This window comes from Hevea brasiliensis, chromosome 11 (genome assembly GCF_030052815.1).
Source record: "Hevea brasiliensis isolate MT/VB/25A 57/8 chromosome 11, ASM3005281v1, whole genome shotgun sequence".
NCBI lineage: Eukaryota > Viridiplantae > Streptophyta > Magnoliopsida > Malpighiales > Euphorbiaceae > Hevea > Hevea brasiliensis.
In genome coordinates, this window is record NC_079503.1 from 13,731,856 (window position 1) to 13,750,795 (window position 18,940).

An 18,940-nucleotide genomic window follows, 5' to 3' on the forward strand; every position below is an offset into this window, starting at 1 on the left:
TCACTTGTGCTTCTGGCTCTTCTCATAAAAGATTAAAAGTACCTGAAAAAGAACAAACAAACACAAAATGAAAAGATAACAAAGAAAATAAAACTAAAATAATCAAGAATTTAATCTTAAACAAACAACTCCCCGGCAACGGCGCCAAAAACTTGATGCATCCCTACCGCAAGTGCACGGGTCGTACAAGTAGTATAGAAAAGATATCGATCCCACGAGGAGTTGTGTTAATGATTGAATTTTTGATATAAAAAATTGAGTAAAATTGAAATATTTTGGAAATTAAAGTAATGAATTGATGGGTAATGGAGTATGAAATCTAAATATGCAAAAATTAATATTCTATTCAACAATGTATTAATTAAACTAAAATTGCATCAAATTGAAATAAGCAAGTTCAAATATGGCAATATTCAAAATGGCAAGTAATTAAATTCGATTAGAAATTAACAATGGTAAAAAGCGATTAAGGTTAGGATTTCATATTCGAGCTATTTTGGGATTTTAAATTGGTTATCCAATCTTATAAAACTTATGGTTTTAAGGAGATTAATTCTTAAATCCTTTGAATTCCCTTTCGAGTGAGACAAAGAGTGCCTTAATCAAACTAATCCTACTTTCGTGGAGTTAGAATTAATTAAGACCCATTAAGTTCTTTAATTAATCTGTGAATCCTCTTAATCCTTAGCCTATTTCTAGGTCTAAGTTAATTAAGTCCAATTTCTTGATTATCTATCACAAAGCCTTCTCCTTTCGGTGCTTCAACCATGGATTAAGAACATCACTTAATGGGATCCTACACTAAGCATGTCATTAAGCATACAAGAAATGAATAAAACTCATTAAGACCACAAAATATGGATTACCCAATCAAAATCCACAAAATATCTCAAATATTACAACCCTTACTCCAGAATCAAAAGTAAACTACTCACTATCCATAATGCTTACAAGATATATTGAGTTTAAATGGAAATAAAGCTTTAATCTAAGCTAAGGAATAAGAAATTAAACACTAGAAATGTAGAAAAATATAAGGAAAGAAAGAAATCTGCAAATCTTGGTTGAAAATGGTGTGGAAGGTGAAAGTGACTCTTCAAATTCTGCCTCTACTCGCCTGTCCTTTCTCGCTCCTTGTCTCCTCCTCTAAAATGGGAAAATGAGACTATTTATAGCATTTTTCTGACATGGAGCCCTAAAATGGTATGTTCTAGGAGGAATTATTTGAGGGAATCTCCTGCCAGCTCATTAATGAACTCTTTATGGGACTGCATAAGTGGACTGCATAAGTTATGCAGTCCCTTATGCGATTTCTGGTTCGAGTCACTTATGCGAAATCGCATGACTTGGTGCATAGGTTATGCACAATTCCGTGAAGGTGCATAAGGGAGGCGAATGTGCATAAGCTATGCGATCTCCTTATGCACATTTCGGTGGTTCTCGAACAATGATCTTTCTCCTTATGCGAATCTGCATAGCTTATGCGGATCGCATAAGTGGATCGCATAAGTTATGCGCCCTTATGCGCTACTGGTTCGAGTCACTTATGCGAAATCGCATGACTTGGTGCATAGGTTATGCACAATTCCGTGAAGGTGCATAAGGGAGGCGAGAATGTGCATAAGCTATGCGATCTCCTTATGCACATTTCGCTGGTTCGAACAATGATCTTTCTCCTTATGCAGATCCGCATAGCTTATGCGGGATCGCATAAGTGGATCGCATAAGTTATGCGATCCCTTATGCGATTTTACTGGTTACGAGTCACTTATGCGAAATCGCATGACTTGGTGCATAGGTTATGCACAATTCCGTGAAGGTGCATAAGGGAGGCGAGAATGTGCATAAGCTATGCAGTCTCCTTATGCACATTTCGGTTGGTTCTGGAACAGTGATCTTTCTCCTTATGCAGATCTGCATAGCTTATGCGGCAAGTTATGCACAGTTTGGTCAATGCATATTTCAGCTTGAAAACCTGTTTTTGACATCTTTGGCTGTAGAAGATACTCCTCAATGGCAAAATTCTCTTCAGTCCTTCAAAAACACCATTTTTCCTACAAAACAAAGTAAAAATTAAAAATTAATGCAAGATTGACAACTATGAAAAACTAACTAATTAACTAATGAAATTAGCTAAAAATGACTAATAATCAAATAAAAATGGTTATAAAATTAGACCTAAATGACTATGCAAAATGTATGCATCATGACTGTTTGTATAGAATTGATATGTCTGTCTATTAACAGACACATCTACTTGTTAAGTGCCATAATAGAATAATATATATTGAATTATATATATATATATATATATATATATATATATATATATATATATATATATATATATATATATATAATTCTATACATATTTCACTCTTGCCATTCATTCACTTTCTTATATTTTAACAATATAGAAATTCTTTCTCTCTATACTATCTAACATACAAGCTATTTATAACAATATATTGACCTAAAGATTTAAAAGATAAAGATTAGTTAAAAGAAGGTCAATGAAATTGAAAGCTTGAATTTGGAAAATTATTTTTATTATTTTTCGATGAAAACAGTGTGAGTTCGTGAGGGAGAGGAAAAACATTTTACTTCTTTTAAAAACTTTTACTTTAAAAATGAAGACAAGATAATATCTTTTAAATGAATTATTTTAAAAATATATCAAACAAAATGTTTCATTTGATTCACTCAAATTCTAATTTATAGATAAAATAAAATTAATATTTTGATGGATTTTATTTTTAGAGAAGCCAATTTTATGGTTGATCAGTTGGCTCATCTTGCGTCCGATTGGAGCTTAGGCGCGCATAGTTTGCATTATTGTCCTTCTTACCTGTTTTATTGGTTAATGCACGATACGATCGGAGGGGCTTATCCTAGAGTGGGCTTAGGCTAACGCAGTTTTATTCTGTCTCTTTGTTTAAAAAAAAAAAAAAAAAGCCACTAAACTCAAATAGATAAATAACTTGTTAAGATAATTTATTTGTTCTTCTTTCATTTTTAGGGTATAGGGAGTATGAGATCTTGAGTTTCAATCTTTCAATTGCTCTATTATAAGATTATTCACTTTATGTGAAAAAAAGAGATGATTATTTTTTATTGTGCAATTCATTAATTATCATTCAATTTATTATGTTCCTTTATTGAATAAAAAAAAGTAACCTAATAAAATATAAAAAATTTTAAATTTAAGAAGAACAATTTAATTTTAAATATATAAAAATCTATTTTTTTTTTTTACAAAATTAAGGATCAATTTAATTTTAAATATATAAAATCATAATAAAAATTTTTCCCCACAAAATTGCGGCCTTGACCACAGAGCCCCCTCCCTCCGCCACAATTTGTAACACTTCAGGAAAAGAAAATTGCTAAAATATTTAAAAGAAAATGTATATAGAACATGATTTTTTTTTTATTCCCCTTTAATTCAAAAATTGTTGAGACACATCTGATCTATTATCAACAATTATAAGATCGAATCGATTTTCATTTTCAAATTAAGAAAAAAAAAAGGGTAAATACAAATTTAATTTCAATAATTGTGGTATAGACTAAACCAATTAAAATATAACATATCAATTTTAATATTGAATAAATCATTTTACATTTATCCTAGCTTAGAGCAATTTCAACTTACAAATAATTCTCGTGATGGGTTTGCATCAAATGAATTGACTTGTAAAAGATTTGAAAAAAAAAAACCCTCATTAATAAATAAATGATTATATTTGATATCACATTCATACACTATAAATTTCTTTTTATAATTAGTCTTAGTTTTTTAAAAATATTATAATTGGAATTATTATTAAAAAATACATTATTCAATATCTTAATTAGAAAGGATTAAAAGTTAATTTAACGTTAAATTTAATATATTATAATTATAAAAACTTTAAAATAATTAAATGACTTTTCAATAATATCTAAAATGAATGTTAAAAATAATTTTTAAACATTTCGATTACAATCGCAAACCTCTACAAAAAATTTAAAATTTAGCTATCAAAATTATCAATTATTTTAGAAGGATTTTAGTAGGTAATTTCAGTTATTGTCTAAATATCGACTAAAATTAGGTAGTACACTAATTAGGTTGTAGTAAACTAATTAGGTTATAGGTAAATTTTATCGGCTACCCACTTATAGTCTGTAAAATTATAGATAAAATTATTAATTTTTTAGTTGGTAAATTTATCTATCAAATTTTTTCTAGGTAATTGATAAAAATATGGTTGGCATTGTCATAGGCGGATCGTAGGAATGAGGGGCTTAGCTACCATTTACTGACTATCATAGTTAGTCGTAATAACCGACTAAATAGCAATCAGTAATTTTTTTATATTAATTTTTATTTTGAATACTATAATAAAAAATAATACTTGCCATTTTATTTAGTCAGTATTTTTATTAATTACTAAAGAAAATAAACTACCTACTAAATAAATGTTATTTATTTTTTTATATAAATTTTTATTTAAAATAATATAGTGTTAAAATAAAGTAATAAAAAAATAACGAATACTCTAACTAGTTTTTTTAATTATTTAATACATTACCAATTAAATAAATGGTAGCTAATTTCTTTATATAAATTTTTATTTTAAATAATATAATGTTAAAAATTAATACCAACCACATATTTGGTTGGTATTTTTTTTTAATAATTCTTTAATTAATTACTAACTAATCTAAATGATATGTATTTATTTATTCGTAATTATTTTAAAATTTAAAATTTTAAATAATTTTGTTGTTGATGATTTGAAAGTTAAATAATAATAGTAATAATATCAAATTATTAATTTTATTTTTATAAGCCTTTACATTTATCAACTAAACCACAACTAGTCTATAATTACCAATTAATTGGCCATTTAATCAGTAAATTTTTAATGTGATTGTAAAATTTTAATTAAACCACAATTAGTATATAATTACCGGCAAAATTTAAATATGATTATAAATTTTTACTCTTATTAGCCTTTAAATTTACCAACTAAACAATAATTAGTCAGTAATTTTGAGCTATCTGGATATTTAGTCCGTAAATTTTCAATGTGATTGTAAAATTTTATATTTATTAGCATTTATATTTATCAACTAAATAATGTAGTTGGTATATTTTTTTGATATTTTAAAACTTTATCTTTTTTTTTTTGTGTAAATTTAACTACCAAATTCTTTTTAGTCAGTAATTATTGACTATACATTTAGTTAGCATATCTTATCATTGGTCGCTACTTTTGATACATGCATTTTATATCATCGTTTATGCATAATTTTGCACTTAATTTACCTTTGTTTATAACTTTTACTGTAGATATTAGTCTATATTTAGTTAATTTTACCTTTTTATACTTCTTAGTTTAATTTTTGACATTTATTTATTTTGTAGGTTAAACTTTGGAGAATTTTGGTAATATTTTGATCAGAGCAACTATTTCAAGGAAATTAGAGTTGAATTGTAAAATTTTAAAAATAAAAATTTGAAGTTAAGTTTTAAAGAGACAGAAAGTTGCACAACCTATGACACAATTTGTGTCACAAGTTGTGTTGTTGTCAGATATGAAGTTTTTTTAAGACAGAAAGTTATTCAACTTGCAATACAAGGAGCAACACAACTGATTCAGCTTATAACATTTTAATAAAAAATTGCTAACGTGGCACTTTTGCTCCTCTGATTTCATACATATTTTCTCCAGAATATTCTGTCTTTTAACCCATTCTAGGGCAGACCTCTGAACCATATAAAAACATCATTTTCTCTTTCTTACCATAGAGAGAAAATAAGGAGAAAACAAAGGAGATTTGGCAAGAGGAGAGGGAAAAAAAAAAGGGGAGCATGATAGATCGGGTTTTGTAGCAGTAAAAGGGATGCCTTCTTCAACGTTCCAGTAGCAGTTTCTTCACCATTTTCACTGAGTTTTTCTATCCCTTCGCTTAGATTTTCATTTCTTCACTTGGGTTTATCTTAAAAACATGATTTGTGAGTAGAAGTTTGAGATTGTAGAGATAGGTCTATAAATATTGCCTTGTATTGTGATTTTTGAACTGATTTAGCTATTTTAATGAGATTTGCTGTATTTTTTATTTATTGCTTGTGAGCTTATTGTCTTGCTTGATGAAAGGGCACTCATTAAGTTAAGTTTTAATCCTTTACAGATGGACTGAAAAGAGAATGTTTAGGATAGATAATCTTGCAATAAACTTGATTTTCTTCGTGTTAGAAATAAGCTAAGAAGATTAAGAGGACTTTCATAATCAATTAGAGCTTTAAATAGATTTTTATGAGGTTTGAAATACCATGAAAATTTGATTTGATAAAAACTACCTTTGAAATGCTTGAAAGAGGTTTCAAAGAATTAAGAATTTATTTCCTTCAAAAATTGCAAATCTCATGTGATTGGCTAAATTGGGGATAAACCATATGCAAATAATATTGAAAATCCCTATCTTTAAAATTACTTTAATTTTTATTGAAGTTAGATTTAATTCCTGCCATTTTCATAATTAGTGATTTCAATTTAAATTTTAATCATCTAGTTTAATTAGTTTAATTAATTATTTGGTTTAGTTTAAATCCCTCAAATATCAATTTTAATTTTAAATTTCATTATTAATATCTTTAAATTTTAGTATTCTAATTAGCTTATTCTTTTATTTTTAATTTAAACACAATTCTCTGTAGAAATGATATTTTTTTTAAAAACTATACTACTGTGACCCGTGCACTTGCAGAAGCTATTTCACAGCAACATCAACTTTTGCCTCCATTCTTTGTCCCTATTTTTACCGCCATTTTTTGGTGCCATTTTTACCTACTAAATAAAGTAGTTGGTAAATTATCCATTGGTAATCGGTTGGTATTTTAGTCTAAAAAAATTAATTTAAATTTTAGTTTTCTTCGAAATCTTTAGTTTTTAATTGGTAAATAGTTGGTAATTACTAACTAAAAAATTATATAGTTGGTAATTTTTATTGCTATTTTTTTAATTTCTTATAGTGAACAAAAGTTTATTAGTTTAGAAGTCATTAGTAAATTCTATCCATTTTGGTAAAATATTACATAAATTTCAACAATTGTGTAACATTAAAATTATAAATCTTTTTAGTGTCTTGGAAATCAAAGAAGTAGTCATTCTTTTGAAGCTAAGTATTGTGCTCTTGCTTATGTTACTTGTGAACAATAATTGCTGACTTACTTACTTGATGATCTTTATATTTCTTACAAGAAGCCTAATTTAATCTACTGTGATAATCAATCAGCTTTACACATTGTAGCCAATCTCACATTTCGTGAAAGAACAAAGCATATTATCATATTGTTAGAGAAAAGAGTCAATAAGGCTTAGTTAAATGATTAATCATTTTTTCCTTAGCTCAAATCGTTGACATTTTTACAAAACCTTGCCTATTGTTCAATTTCGTCATCTTCAACTCAAGCTAGGAATGTTCGATATCCATTTTCCAGCTTAGGCAAGGGAAGGGCAGTATTATTGCAAACAGAGCATTCACAAAATTAGCTAGGCTATTTATTCAAATTAATTAACTAGTTCCACAGTTAGTTAACTAGTTTTTGTAATTAGTTACCTAGTTTTAATTAGTTAGCTTAGCTAATGCCAATTTGTTAAACTAGCCTTTTTCTCTATTTTTCTGTTAGCTTCCCGCTCTTTTTTCTGGCTTGCATAAACTGATGTATAAAGACTTTCTTCTTCAGTCAATATATCAAAATTCTATTTCCAATTCATTTCTTGTTAGGAAGGGAGAAAAAGTAAAAAAAGTTTAGCATTTGGGTGTAGGTTTTAGATCTCAAGTTCAGGCCTTAAAGTGCGAGTTTCAAGTGTGCCCATAGGGTAATGGGTTTGGGTAGAGCACCCATTTCATTTTCTTCTCAGTTAAGTCATTGTTTTGGCAATAAGTTCTACTGTCTCGTGGACTACACTCTCTCTCTCTGCCTCCCATTAACTATCTAATGATCAGTGGCCTTTAAAGCAAAATTTTTTGAAGAAGAGAAGCACAAACTTCGAGTCATTATAGGTAACCCTCAGTTGCCCATATTTTACTACATTGGTATCAAGAGCATATCCATGGATGGTATAAAGTTATTAATCAATTCCTCTGTTTGGTCAATTGACGAGTTGGGTAACAAAGGTACAATCATTGATTTAGGCATTATGTTGTGGCAGTGAGGGAGCCGTGTGATGGTGGGGCAAAGTTGGGTCCTTGTATGCAGTGCTTGACCATGGGGAAGGAGATGGAATGGAGAAGCTATGTAACATCCCTAACTTCGGAGCTCTGAATAGTACAATTTTCAGTCAGTAAATAGTAATATTCAAAGTCAGTTTGAGGACTAAAAATGAAATGAAAATAAATTAAAATAAGCAGTATAAAAATCAAAGAGACCATCGGGTTATGGACTTAAACGTCATTATCAAAAAAGATAGAATATAACCTGATGAAGGGCATTTTGGTCAATTCACTCCCTGTGTTGATTTTTGACTTAAATGTCAATTAAAATGAGAGAGATTAAAGTATTAAAAATGACTTAAAAATATGAAGTGTGTATGGAAAAAAATTAAAAGGGATACAAAGGGAATTATGGAAATTGTTAAAATTATAATAATTATAATTAATATTTAAATTATATATATGGATAAATATTAGAGTAGAAGACAAAAGTTATTAAATGAGCAAAAGTCATCTTCTTACTCCCTAAGGCCAGCTGAACCACCTCCATAGCCTTCCACCATTGATTCTTCTTCCAAGCTCTATTTTCCTTGCATTCTCACCATAATTCCCATAGCCCCCAACATTAAACTTTGATATTTGACCTAGAAAAGAAGATTGAGAGCAAAAAGAAGAAGAGAAATTGAAGATTTGGAGAGCTAGAAATTTGCTAAGTGAGGTATGTGCAAAATTCAACTTGAATTATTGTTTATTTCTTGAATTTGAGTTTGGATATGGATAATCTACAAAGAAAATGATGAAAATTATGTGTGATTGGAGCCATATAAATTTTGGCCTATTTGAAGAGGTTCATATAAATTTCGGCCAACTTGAAGAGGTTTAGGGTTTTGATATTTTGATGAAATTGAACATGCTTACTAGTGCTACTTGATGTGTATACATGAATTGAAATGGAAGTTCACATGATTTGCATGAATTGGGGAAGATGACCAATTAGGGTTTCGAGAAATTGGGGTTTTGGTAGTATGATGTATAATTGATGTGTTTGAGGTCAAAGATTGACCAATTAATGTGTATTGATTGTGAAATGAAGTTGATGGTTGAGATGAATTAATGAATTGGAAGTGTGGCTCTAGTGTTGGAATTCTGGACCCTTAAGTCCAGTAGGTTTAAATGGCTATAAGTAGAGCTACAAAGCTCCAATTAGTGTGAGGCCAATCGGAGATGAAAGATAAGATATAATGCTAAAAATGTCATGAAGAAAGGTTACTTAGAAAATAACCACAAAATGCCCTAATTTAGGCTTGAATCCAAAATAGCACATTCGGGACCTGCAGAAATGACCATATGAATAGTAAATATTCAAATAGGCATAACTTACTGTAGAAAACTTCAATTGACCTGATTCTTAAACCTATGGAAATCTGAGACATAGTAGAATATTTTATATGAAGAACTCAAAGCTAAATTATGACCCTCAACCAAATTGTTGTACAAAGTTGATCCAGAAACCTGCCCTGAATTATGGACTATACTTGAAATCTTGACCATTTAGGTATCCGATTAGTTTTGGCAAAATTGTCATAACTCAAGCTATAAAACTGCAAATTCAGTGATTTCAAAGTCAAAATGCTCATAACATATAGAACTATAACTTTTGTGTTTTGACCATAACCCAAATCTTAAGGCAACTTAGGAAAATTGTTAGAGAAAGTTGGAAATAACAATGCTAGAATTCTTGAATTCCAGCAAATGTACCTTATGACCTCTGAATGGTTAATAGGTCGTAACTTTCTCTAGAAAACTCCAAATTAAGTGATTCAAAAAGATTTGGAAACTTAAGACAAAGACCTAAAACTTTGTTTTAGGGACTTGAAGCTAATACTGAGCCTAAAGTGCTTGGATACTAGTTTCAAAAACTTGGTGAAATTCTGAAAATAAGGAAAGTGCAGGGTTAGTACCCTAAAATAGCCCTTGGTAACTTGACCATAACTAGAGTTACAAAACTTCAAATTGAAAGATTCAAAAAGGGAATTAATGTTCAGACATAGGGGAACAACTTTCATGAAGAAAGTGAGGCTAAACTGAATTTACATCTTGGCCAAATTGTTAGGCAAAATTAAAATAATAATTCTGGAAATTCATGAAACTTTCACAAATGACTTGACATGCAATATATTCTTAACATAAATGATTTGATAAACACATGTATCACATGAATATGTGATTGGGACTTATGTTCCCATTATGAATAGTGTACTAATGCTATGAAGGATGGATAACATATGTGATTAAATATTGAGATATATGAACACATAATGACACTAAACTTGCCCTTGTATGCCTAGACTTATGAGTATGAGTTGGATTGATTGACATGTCAATTAGGGACCACAAACGCAATACTGCCCATGGCTTTTTAGCCTACTTCATGAATGATCATTGATAGACAATGTATATCCGACGTGATTATTCTTTTGACTTTCTGCCTAGCCGTTGGCAAATTTTGCCTGATAGATTATACTAGTTTTTATGCCTACCCGCTGGCTTTATGCCTGATAGATGTATACATGATAAGCACATGGGGTGGCTAACTAGTATACTCCCGTGTATCCAGTTTTAACAGTCTGTTATAGGTCAGTTGGGCAATAAAGTGAGTTAATAATAAATGAATAGAAAAGATCAATAAATTGTGAATTACTCATAAATTATGAGTATACATTCTTTTATGGTATTACACACATGAAACATGTACCTCTATTTATTTAGTTTATTTTTAATTTTATTATTGTACCACTAAGCAATATGCTTAACGCATTGGTTTGTCCACACGTAGGTATTGGAGACAAGGACCAGTAGCGATTAGATCTGCAGTAAGAGAATTGTCACCTCAGTAGAGTATTTTGGTAGGGCCCATGAGCTACAGAAAATTTGTCACTGTATATTGTAATTAAACATCCATCTTATAATGTAAATTCCGAACTTGTATAATGTTTTGTAAATTATGTAGTTCAATAAATGTTATAAATTCCATGTATGGAATGAGTTTGGAATTTGATATGGATCAATATTATGAGATGATTGAAATTAAGATGGAAATGTATATGGATAAATATGAGTTCATGGTTTGGAATTATTGAAATGATGATGAGACTTTTAAACAGGTAATTATTTAACAGGTCAAACGTTAATAAAATAAGGAAAACTCTGTCCGTTTCTCCTTTAAAAAAAATAAAAAAAAAATTTATCGATAAATGGAATACCGTCAATAAATGGAATTTAAATTAATAATGCATAAAATTAAATGAGATAGGGTGCTCCAGCACCGAATGTGATATTCTTTACTCGGCTATACTGTAAATCGGGTAATGGGTGTTACAAGCTATGTCTGTAGATGGAGAGAGTCATGAAATAGAGGGCTAGGGAGCCAAGTTGAAATGGAAGTTAGGTGTCTAAGTGATGTGGTTTTGTGTGTACAGGTGACTTGGTGAGGAGAGGCAGTGCCGGTGTTAAGGAAGCTAGGCATTTTAATGAAGGTGAGGGAAATGGGTTAGTCGTGAGGGAAAAGGGTCGTTGGGAATGGAGGCGTGGAGCTAGTCTGACGAAGAAGAAATTGGATATGTGATCCCATATTATTTTTTTTATCATGTGGCTTATGGTCCCACATTATAAATTTAAAATAATCTAGTTAGTGTGTCATGTTAGATGTGGCACACTCTACTTAAATTCTATTCAAAAGTTATATAAAATTTGCATGAATTTTGAAAAATTTAACTATTTTACTAAAATTGAAACTTTGAATTGAAATGTAAATTAGTGAAAAGGTTTGAATTTTTTTTTTAATTAGGTCTATGTTATATTATTTATATATGTTATAATTCTGGAGTATATACTACCTAATTAATATATTATCTTTCATTCTATATATATTTTTTTAATAATTTTAGTTATAAATATATTAAACCAACTTATAATACTTAAATATAAGAATATTAGTATATTATATAATATGTTTAATCCTTAATTATATATGTATATTATTGTTAAAGACTATATACATGATTAAAAATAATTAAAAAATATATTATATGATATACCATATATTCTTTTTTACAACAATAATCATATAAAATGATTTCAAGAATTGAAATTCAAACAGAAATCATAACAACTAAAATCAAAATATCTAAAAATTAAACTAAAATTAAACTAAAATCATATTAAAATTTTAATTTAATATTAATTTCTAAATAGATTTTAAATCAAAACCAAAACCAAAACCACACATTCTTAATTTTTAAACATAGAGGCAGCATAGAATTCCGTAGCAGGAACTTAAAATTGCTGAAAAAATAAAGGTGGGCAATTCAATAACTCGAGTGCATCATGTGCACAAGCTTACAACCGTCTGATGAGAGTATTCACTCCCTTCAGACAACTGAAAATTTTGAAAAATGAATCATAACAGGAGCAATGACTTGAAATTTGAAGTGAAATACATCCACTTAAATATAAAAAAAAATAAATAAAAAAAAATAATAATAATAATCCCAAAACCGACCATTCTAAGCGTACAAGAAAAAAGTCAAGAAAACATGGCGATGGCTCCCAAGATTCGCATAATAAAACCAGTAAAATCCAAGTTGCAATTGGAAATAGAATGCACAATCATGGCTCTCAACCTCTTCTAACCTCATTAATATGGTAGTTGTTTGTTAAGTTTTGAGTCACAAGTCCAAGCAATTAAGACAAGTCCCGATTGCACAGCCTTGGTGGTTCATTGTATGTCATGGACAAGGACCTGTCCAGGACATAAGGAACCATTCTGGTTCCACGTTATGCAGTGAGGAAAGTTTTTTAAAATCAAATTGAAACTTGAAATCCATTGCTGATTAGGGATATTTTTTTTTTCTATTTACCACACTAACACATCAATTCTTGTTTCTATTACACCTGTCCCACTCGATACCAATTGCATTAAGTGAGTGCACCAGGGACAGTTGAAGCAATTATGCCGGTTGATAAGGTAGGTGATGTGTTGCTATTCAAGTTGTAGTACTCCTATGGACAAAATCTCTATATATGTTACAACTCACTTGCTCTTTCTCCTTGTAAATATAGTACTTTAGTTGTTTTCTTTCACTATAATTGCCTTGTTTTCTGTTTCATGTTCAGAGTTCAAATGGAGTTTCTTCTCCCCAACATACTTGTTTTTCTCGCTGTAAGCTCTGAATCTTGCACTAGTTTTATTAGGAGAGATTTCTTGTTTCCTAAATCTGTTTTTATAGTATATATATTTCTATTTATTATCATATAAAGTGTATTTTACGGAAGTTTTTCATATATACTTACCTCCTGCTGCAGATTGCGCTAGTGACAAGCCAGGCTGCTTTATCTCCTGAGCAATACTGGAATTTTGTTCTGCCCAACACTCCAATGCCAAAAGCTGTGAAAGATCCTCTGCAGCCAGGTCAGTACTCAAGACCTCAGCTATTCTTTACATAATTTCAACAGAAATAGAATTTCTATGAAGTTTGCTGCACTGTTCAACGTAATTCTTGTTGTTACCTTGATTTCTAAAAGATTCACGAAGTATTCTGTTAAGGTGATGGTATATATCTGTAACTTACATGGACAACAATATTACAGCAAAAGCAGTATTTGTGCTGTCTTACTGAGTACAGAGGTTTTGATCAGCCTTTCCTTTTTAAGATCTTAATTATAACTAACGTAGCTAAATTGCAGACTTCGTGGACGAGAAAAGCACTTCGGTCGGTGTAGGAAAGGGAGGTGTAAATGTTAATACAGGGAAAGGAAAGCCTGGCGGCACTTCTGTTAACGTCGGGAATGGTGGAGCAAATGTAAACACTGGACACAAGGGAAAGCCTGTGTATGTTGGAGTAAATCCTAAGTATGGCCGATTCAAATACTTTTATGCCGCCACTGAAAATCAACTCCATGATGACCCAAATGTGGCTCTTTTTTTCTTGGAAAAGGACATGTATCCCAGCAAAACAATGAACTTGAACTTTGCTGAAAGCCCAAATAAGGCAACCTTCTTATCACGTCAAACTGCCAATTCGATACCTTTTTCATCTGACAAGTTGCCAGAGATTTATAACCGGTTTTCAGTAAAACAAGGATCAATGGAAGCTGAGATAATAAAGAATACAATCAGAGAGTGTGAAGAACCTGGTATTAAAGGAGAGGTGAAATATTGCGCAACTTCGCTAGAGTCGATGATTGACTTCAGCACTTCTGTACTTGGAAAGAATGTCCAGGTAGTCTCCACAGAGGCGGAAAACCAAAACCAGTTGCAGAAGTATACAATTACAGATGGAACAAAGAAGATGGCGGGTGACAAATCCGTGGTGTGTCACAAGCAGAACTATGCATATGCTGTCTTTTATTGCCATGCAACACAAACCACGAGGGCTTACATGGTTTCCTTAGCGGGTGCTGATGGATCAAAGGCTCAAGCAGTAGCAGTCTGCCATACAGATACATCAGCTTGGAACCCAAAGCATTTGGCTTTCCAGGTGCTCAAGGTCAAGCCAGGAACAGTTCCTGTTTGCCATTTCCTTCCTCAGGACCACGTTGTTTGGGTTCCCAACTAGATGCCTGAAGAAATATTGTACTTCTAGTTCCATATCTTCAGCCAGAACAGTTCATACAGGAATACTATATCTATCTATTTAGTTTTTACAATAATGTAACTATATGCCCACTATATTCGGTTTTATATCCTTCAAAAGTTTGCTATAGCAATGTTCAGTAATAAATAACGTCTCCTGCTTCTATCATATCCAATGCTTAATTCAGTGTGGGTTCAGATAAGACTGATAGTGAAAACACTAGCCATGTGAAATAATAACAAGCAGAAAGGGCATTTCTCTTTGGGGGGGAATTTTTGCTTAGCCCACTTCATTATGAACTCAATCAATATACAATTATGTGAAATTCATGTACTTAATAAGTGGATCACAATATATACTTTATGTCTTGGATCCGTGGTAGATTTAGTTTAGAAAAAAAAAATCCTTTTTTTTGGTATGCGTCTCCAAATATGGTGCAAGAAATGATAAAAAGCCATACCAAGTATGGCAACATTTCTTTTTTATTCGTGTTTTCAAATATTTTTGTCAAATAATAAAAAAAAGCACACAATTAATAAATAACTTTACAATTAGAGTTTATTTAAAAGGCAACCGGTTGATATTCTATCCGCTATCGATCATCTATTAGTTGTGAGTTTATCAAACACTTTAGTTTAGCTGTTTAGACATCTAATAACTAAACTAAATATCTTTTAATTAAATAATAATTCGTTAGTGATTAAAGTCTTGTGTAGAAATTAAATTTGTATAGATTTTAAATTGATTAATAATAAAATTAAAATTAAAATTAAAATTGATATATTATTATGATTTATCACATGAGGATTTAACCCAAAATTGTTTAGAGTGTAGAAAGTGAATCCATATAGCCGACCCCAAATTTTTAGGATAAACGTTTAGTTGAGTTGAGTATATTATTATGATTTATTGGAAAGTTTTCTTAAATCGTATTAAATAATAAAATTAATATTAATATTAATTATGTTTTACTTCGATCTTTTTGAATAATAAAAATTAAAATATTAAATTTATAAATTAGCCATTCTAATTTAACGGAATGTTTTTCTTAAATTATTTCAATTAATAAAAGATAAAAATTAATTAAAATTAATATAATATTATGATTTAACAGAATTTTTCTTAAATCATACAAAATAAAAAAAATTAAATTAATATAATATTATGGTTTAAACTTTTCCTTAAATCATTTTAAATAATAAAAATTGAAAATAATTAAATTATTAAAAGCCTAAAAGAAACTTTTAATTAAATTAATATAACATTACGGTTTAACGGAGTTTTCCTCAGCTGCTTAATGTTGTCGTAAGCACTCTCTCTCTTTGTTATGTACTGTTAATCTATATTAACAACTAATTAAGATGGACACGTTTCACATTTATGTTGTAGAATGCAAAAAGTTCACTTAGAAAAATCAGAGATGTGTTGAAGAAAGATGTGGTTGAGCTGTCAGCTTCCTCATGTGACACTACGAGGGTGTTTGATTAACTTGTTGAGTGCTGGTAGTTATCGATTCCATCAAAAATTAAATTAACTGAAATTACTAGCTATAAAATATTTTCTGCAGTAAATGGTAGATCCAAGTCGAACCCTAAAGACTGAACTACAAAAATTTCGTACACTTGTGTAATAGAAAAAGAAACAAAGGTTGGGAGGGGGGGGAGTAATTCGCAGTCCAAATAAGAAATCAGAAATCATAAATTAAAAACTAAAATTAAATATGAAACTCTCAAATTAAACAAACTTCAATCCAAGGTAATTCGCATTCCAATGCATTGATTCGATCATAGACAAAAGAAATACAATTATATCTTATTGAATACTTAACGTAGATTTACCAAACAGCGAGATAAACCCCTGACTTCCCTATACTCATCAATTCGAGCCCAGCACTCTTATTGACTCTAATTATTAATTGAATTGGTATTAAGTAATCATCATCAAATTAATAACTGCTTTAAGAATAGAAAGTAGTTAAGCTGAACAACAATTTATAAAGCATTAATCATTTAATTCACCCTATTATTTCCTTAGGTTATTATCAAAAACTTGGATCATAATCAATAAAATTTGCTACTCCCGTTCAATCTTAAACAACAATTACGGATTATGAAGATGAACTAGCAATTGATCACATCAAACAATTAACTAATAGGCCTTTTTAGCAAATCATTTAATAGATCAAAAACAATGAAATCAGAAAACAATAGATATTCAAAAAGACATAAATTAAATTAAAAATCTGATCTCACAAATCACGCATAAGAACTAGAATCCCTTGAACTGAATTAAAAACTTAGCCACTCATGTTCATGGCTTACAGAAAAATAAAGAAAAATAAAGAAGAAATCTAAAAAGAGAATGGAGAACGAAGGTCTGAATTGGATGTGTTTTAACTGCTACCCAAAGACGTATTTATAATAAAAAACCTAATCCCAAAGATAGGAACCAAACTGGAAAAAATTTTGAAATTCAAAAGACAGATTTTCAGCCTGCATTCACGTTTCTAAAATCAAGACCAATTTTTAGCGACTTCCTTTCCGAATTTGTCTCTGCCCTCTTTAGGAAAGTTGTGGCTCTATTTCTTAGCTTTCCAACGGGTACTCATTTACCTAAATCTAAGGTCTACAGTCCAAGTTATGGCCCAAAAATTGAGACTGATTTAGATAGATGATTCAGCTTATAGTGACCACTTCATTGCCATTTTTGACAATTAAAATGACCTTATCTTGCTTCTAGCCCCTCATAGAAGTTGTAGAGGTGGCTCTTAAGGTTCAATTGGGCTTGGGCTTTGCTTCATTTGGACCTCTGGAACTCCAGATATAAAATAAATACTAAAACTGGTTGTGACAATCAAGTGTGGACTTTTGCAATAGATCCATAGCTTATTTTGTCAACTTTGGAGACTGATTTGGGCATTGGTCCCTCTTTATCATTTGAAGTGCTCTATCTTAGCTTTTCAATGGATTAAACAGCAATCAATTTGGAGATCGACAACTTTAGAAATACCTGAAAAATACAGCAAAGGTCAAATACTAAAAATTTCTACATTTAACACAATTATTCTACAACTATCTATAAATATGCCTAAATGATAAATATATTTTAATCAGCTGAATTATGCATAAAAATATACTAGAAACACTAAATGTAATGGGAGTAAAATTAATTAACTATGCACTTATCAAGTGCAGCTGATAGCTGATAGACACCTAAATAGATGAACTAAAGTGTTTGGTAAGCTTAAAAAAATAAAGTTGATAGTTGATGGGTAACTGATATGGTACCCATCAGCTGCAATTTGTATCAACTTTATTTTTAGAACTGTTTCTCATTAGTTGATAACTGATTTGATTTTATTTTTTATTTTGGCTATGTTATCCTTTTTCATTTAACTTGAAAATTAATATTATTAATACTTTTATCTTTTTAATTTGTAATTTTAATATCTTAATTAAAGCATTTCAACTAAGGGTGTGTAAATGGTCGGTTTGGTTCTAAACCGAACCGAACTGATAAAACTAAAAATTGAAAACAAAAAATTTTAAAAATCAAACCAAACTGATTATTAATAGAAAATCGAACCGAACCAAACCGATAAATATCAGTTCGGTTTTAAACCGAACAAACTGAATTTTATAAAATTTAATATTTTCAACATTAAATCTCAATAACAAAAATATAAAAAAAAACTTAGAAATCAAAACTAAAAAATCTTAGAGTTTCCTTGATATATATATATATATATATATATATATTAGTAATTTCGGTTCGGTTCGATTTTTTTTATTTTTTATGAAAATAACTGAACTGAACCGATTAACTGAAATTATCTAAATTATAAACCGAACCGAATCGATTAAATTTTAAAAATAAACTGAATCGACTCGATTCGTTTCAATTTTTCGGTTTAAACTGAAATCTGCTCTCCCCTAATTTCAACTTTATTAAAATATTTTTTATTAATAGCATAAAATATAAAATATTTATTTACATTTAAAAACTTAAAATTAATTATAAGTTTTTTCTTTATCAACCATAATAATTATTTTATTATTTTATCTATATTTTAAAAGTTATTTAATTATTTTTTGATG

The 18,940-nt window shown here is 29.7% G+C and overlaps 1 protein-coding gene across 1 annotated transcript; it reads left to right on the forward strand.

Annotated features, from left to right (window-relative positions):
- Positions 1 to 13,283: 13,283 nt before the first annotated feature.
- On the forward strand, positions 13,284 to 15,011 carry LOC110668484 (BURP domain protein RD22). The gene is made up of 3 exons (XM_021829748.2): positions 13,284 to 13,429; positions 13,573 to 13,678; positions 13,954 to 15,011. The coding sequence occupies exons 1-3, from the start codon at positions 13,376 to 13,378 to the stop codon at positions 14,823 to 14,825; spliced, it is 1,032 nt and encodes a 343-aa protein (XP_021685440.2). The 5' UTR covers positions 13,284 to 13,375; the 3' UTR covers positions 14,826 to 15,011.
- Positions 15,012 to 18,940: the final 3,929 nt, after the last annotated feature.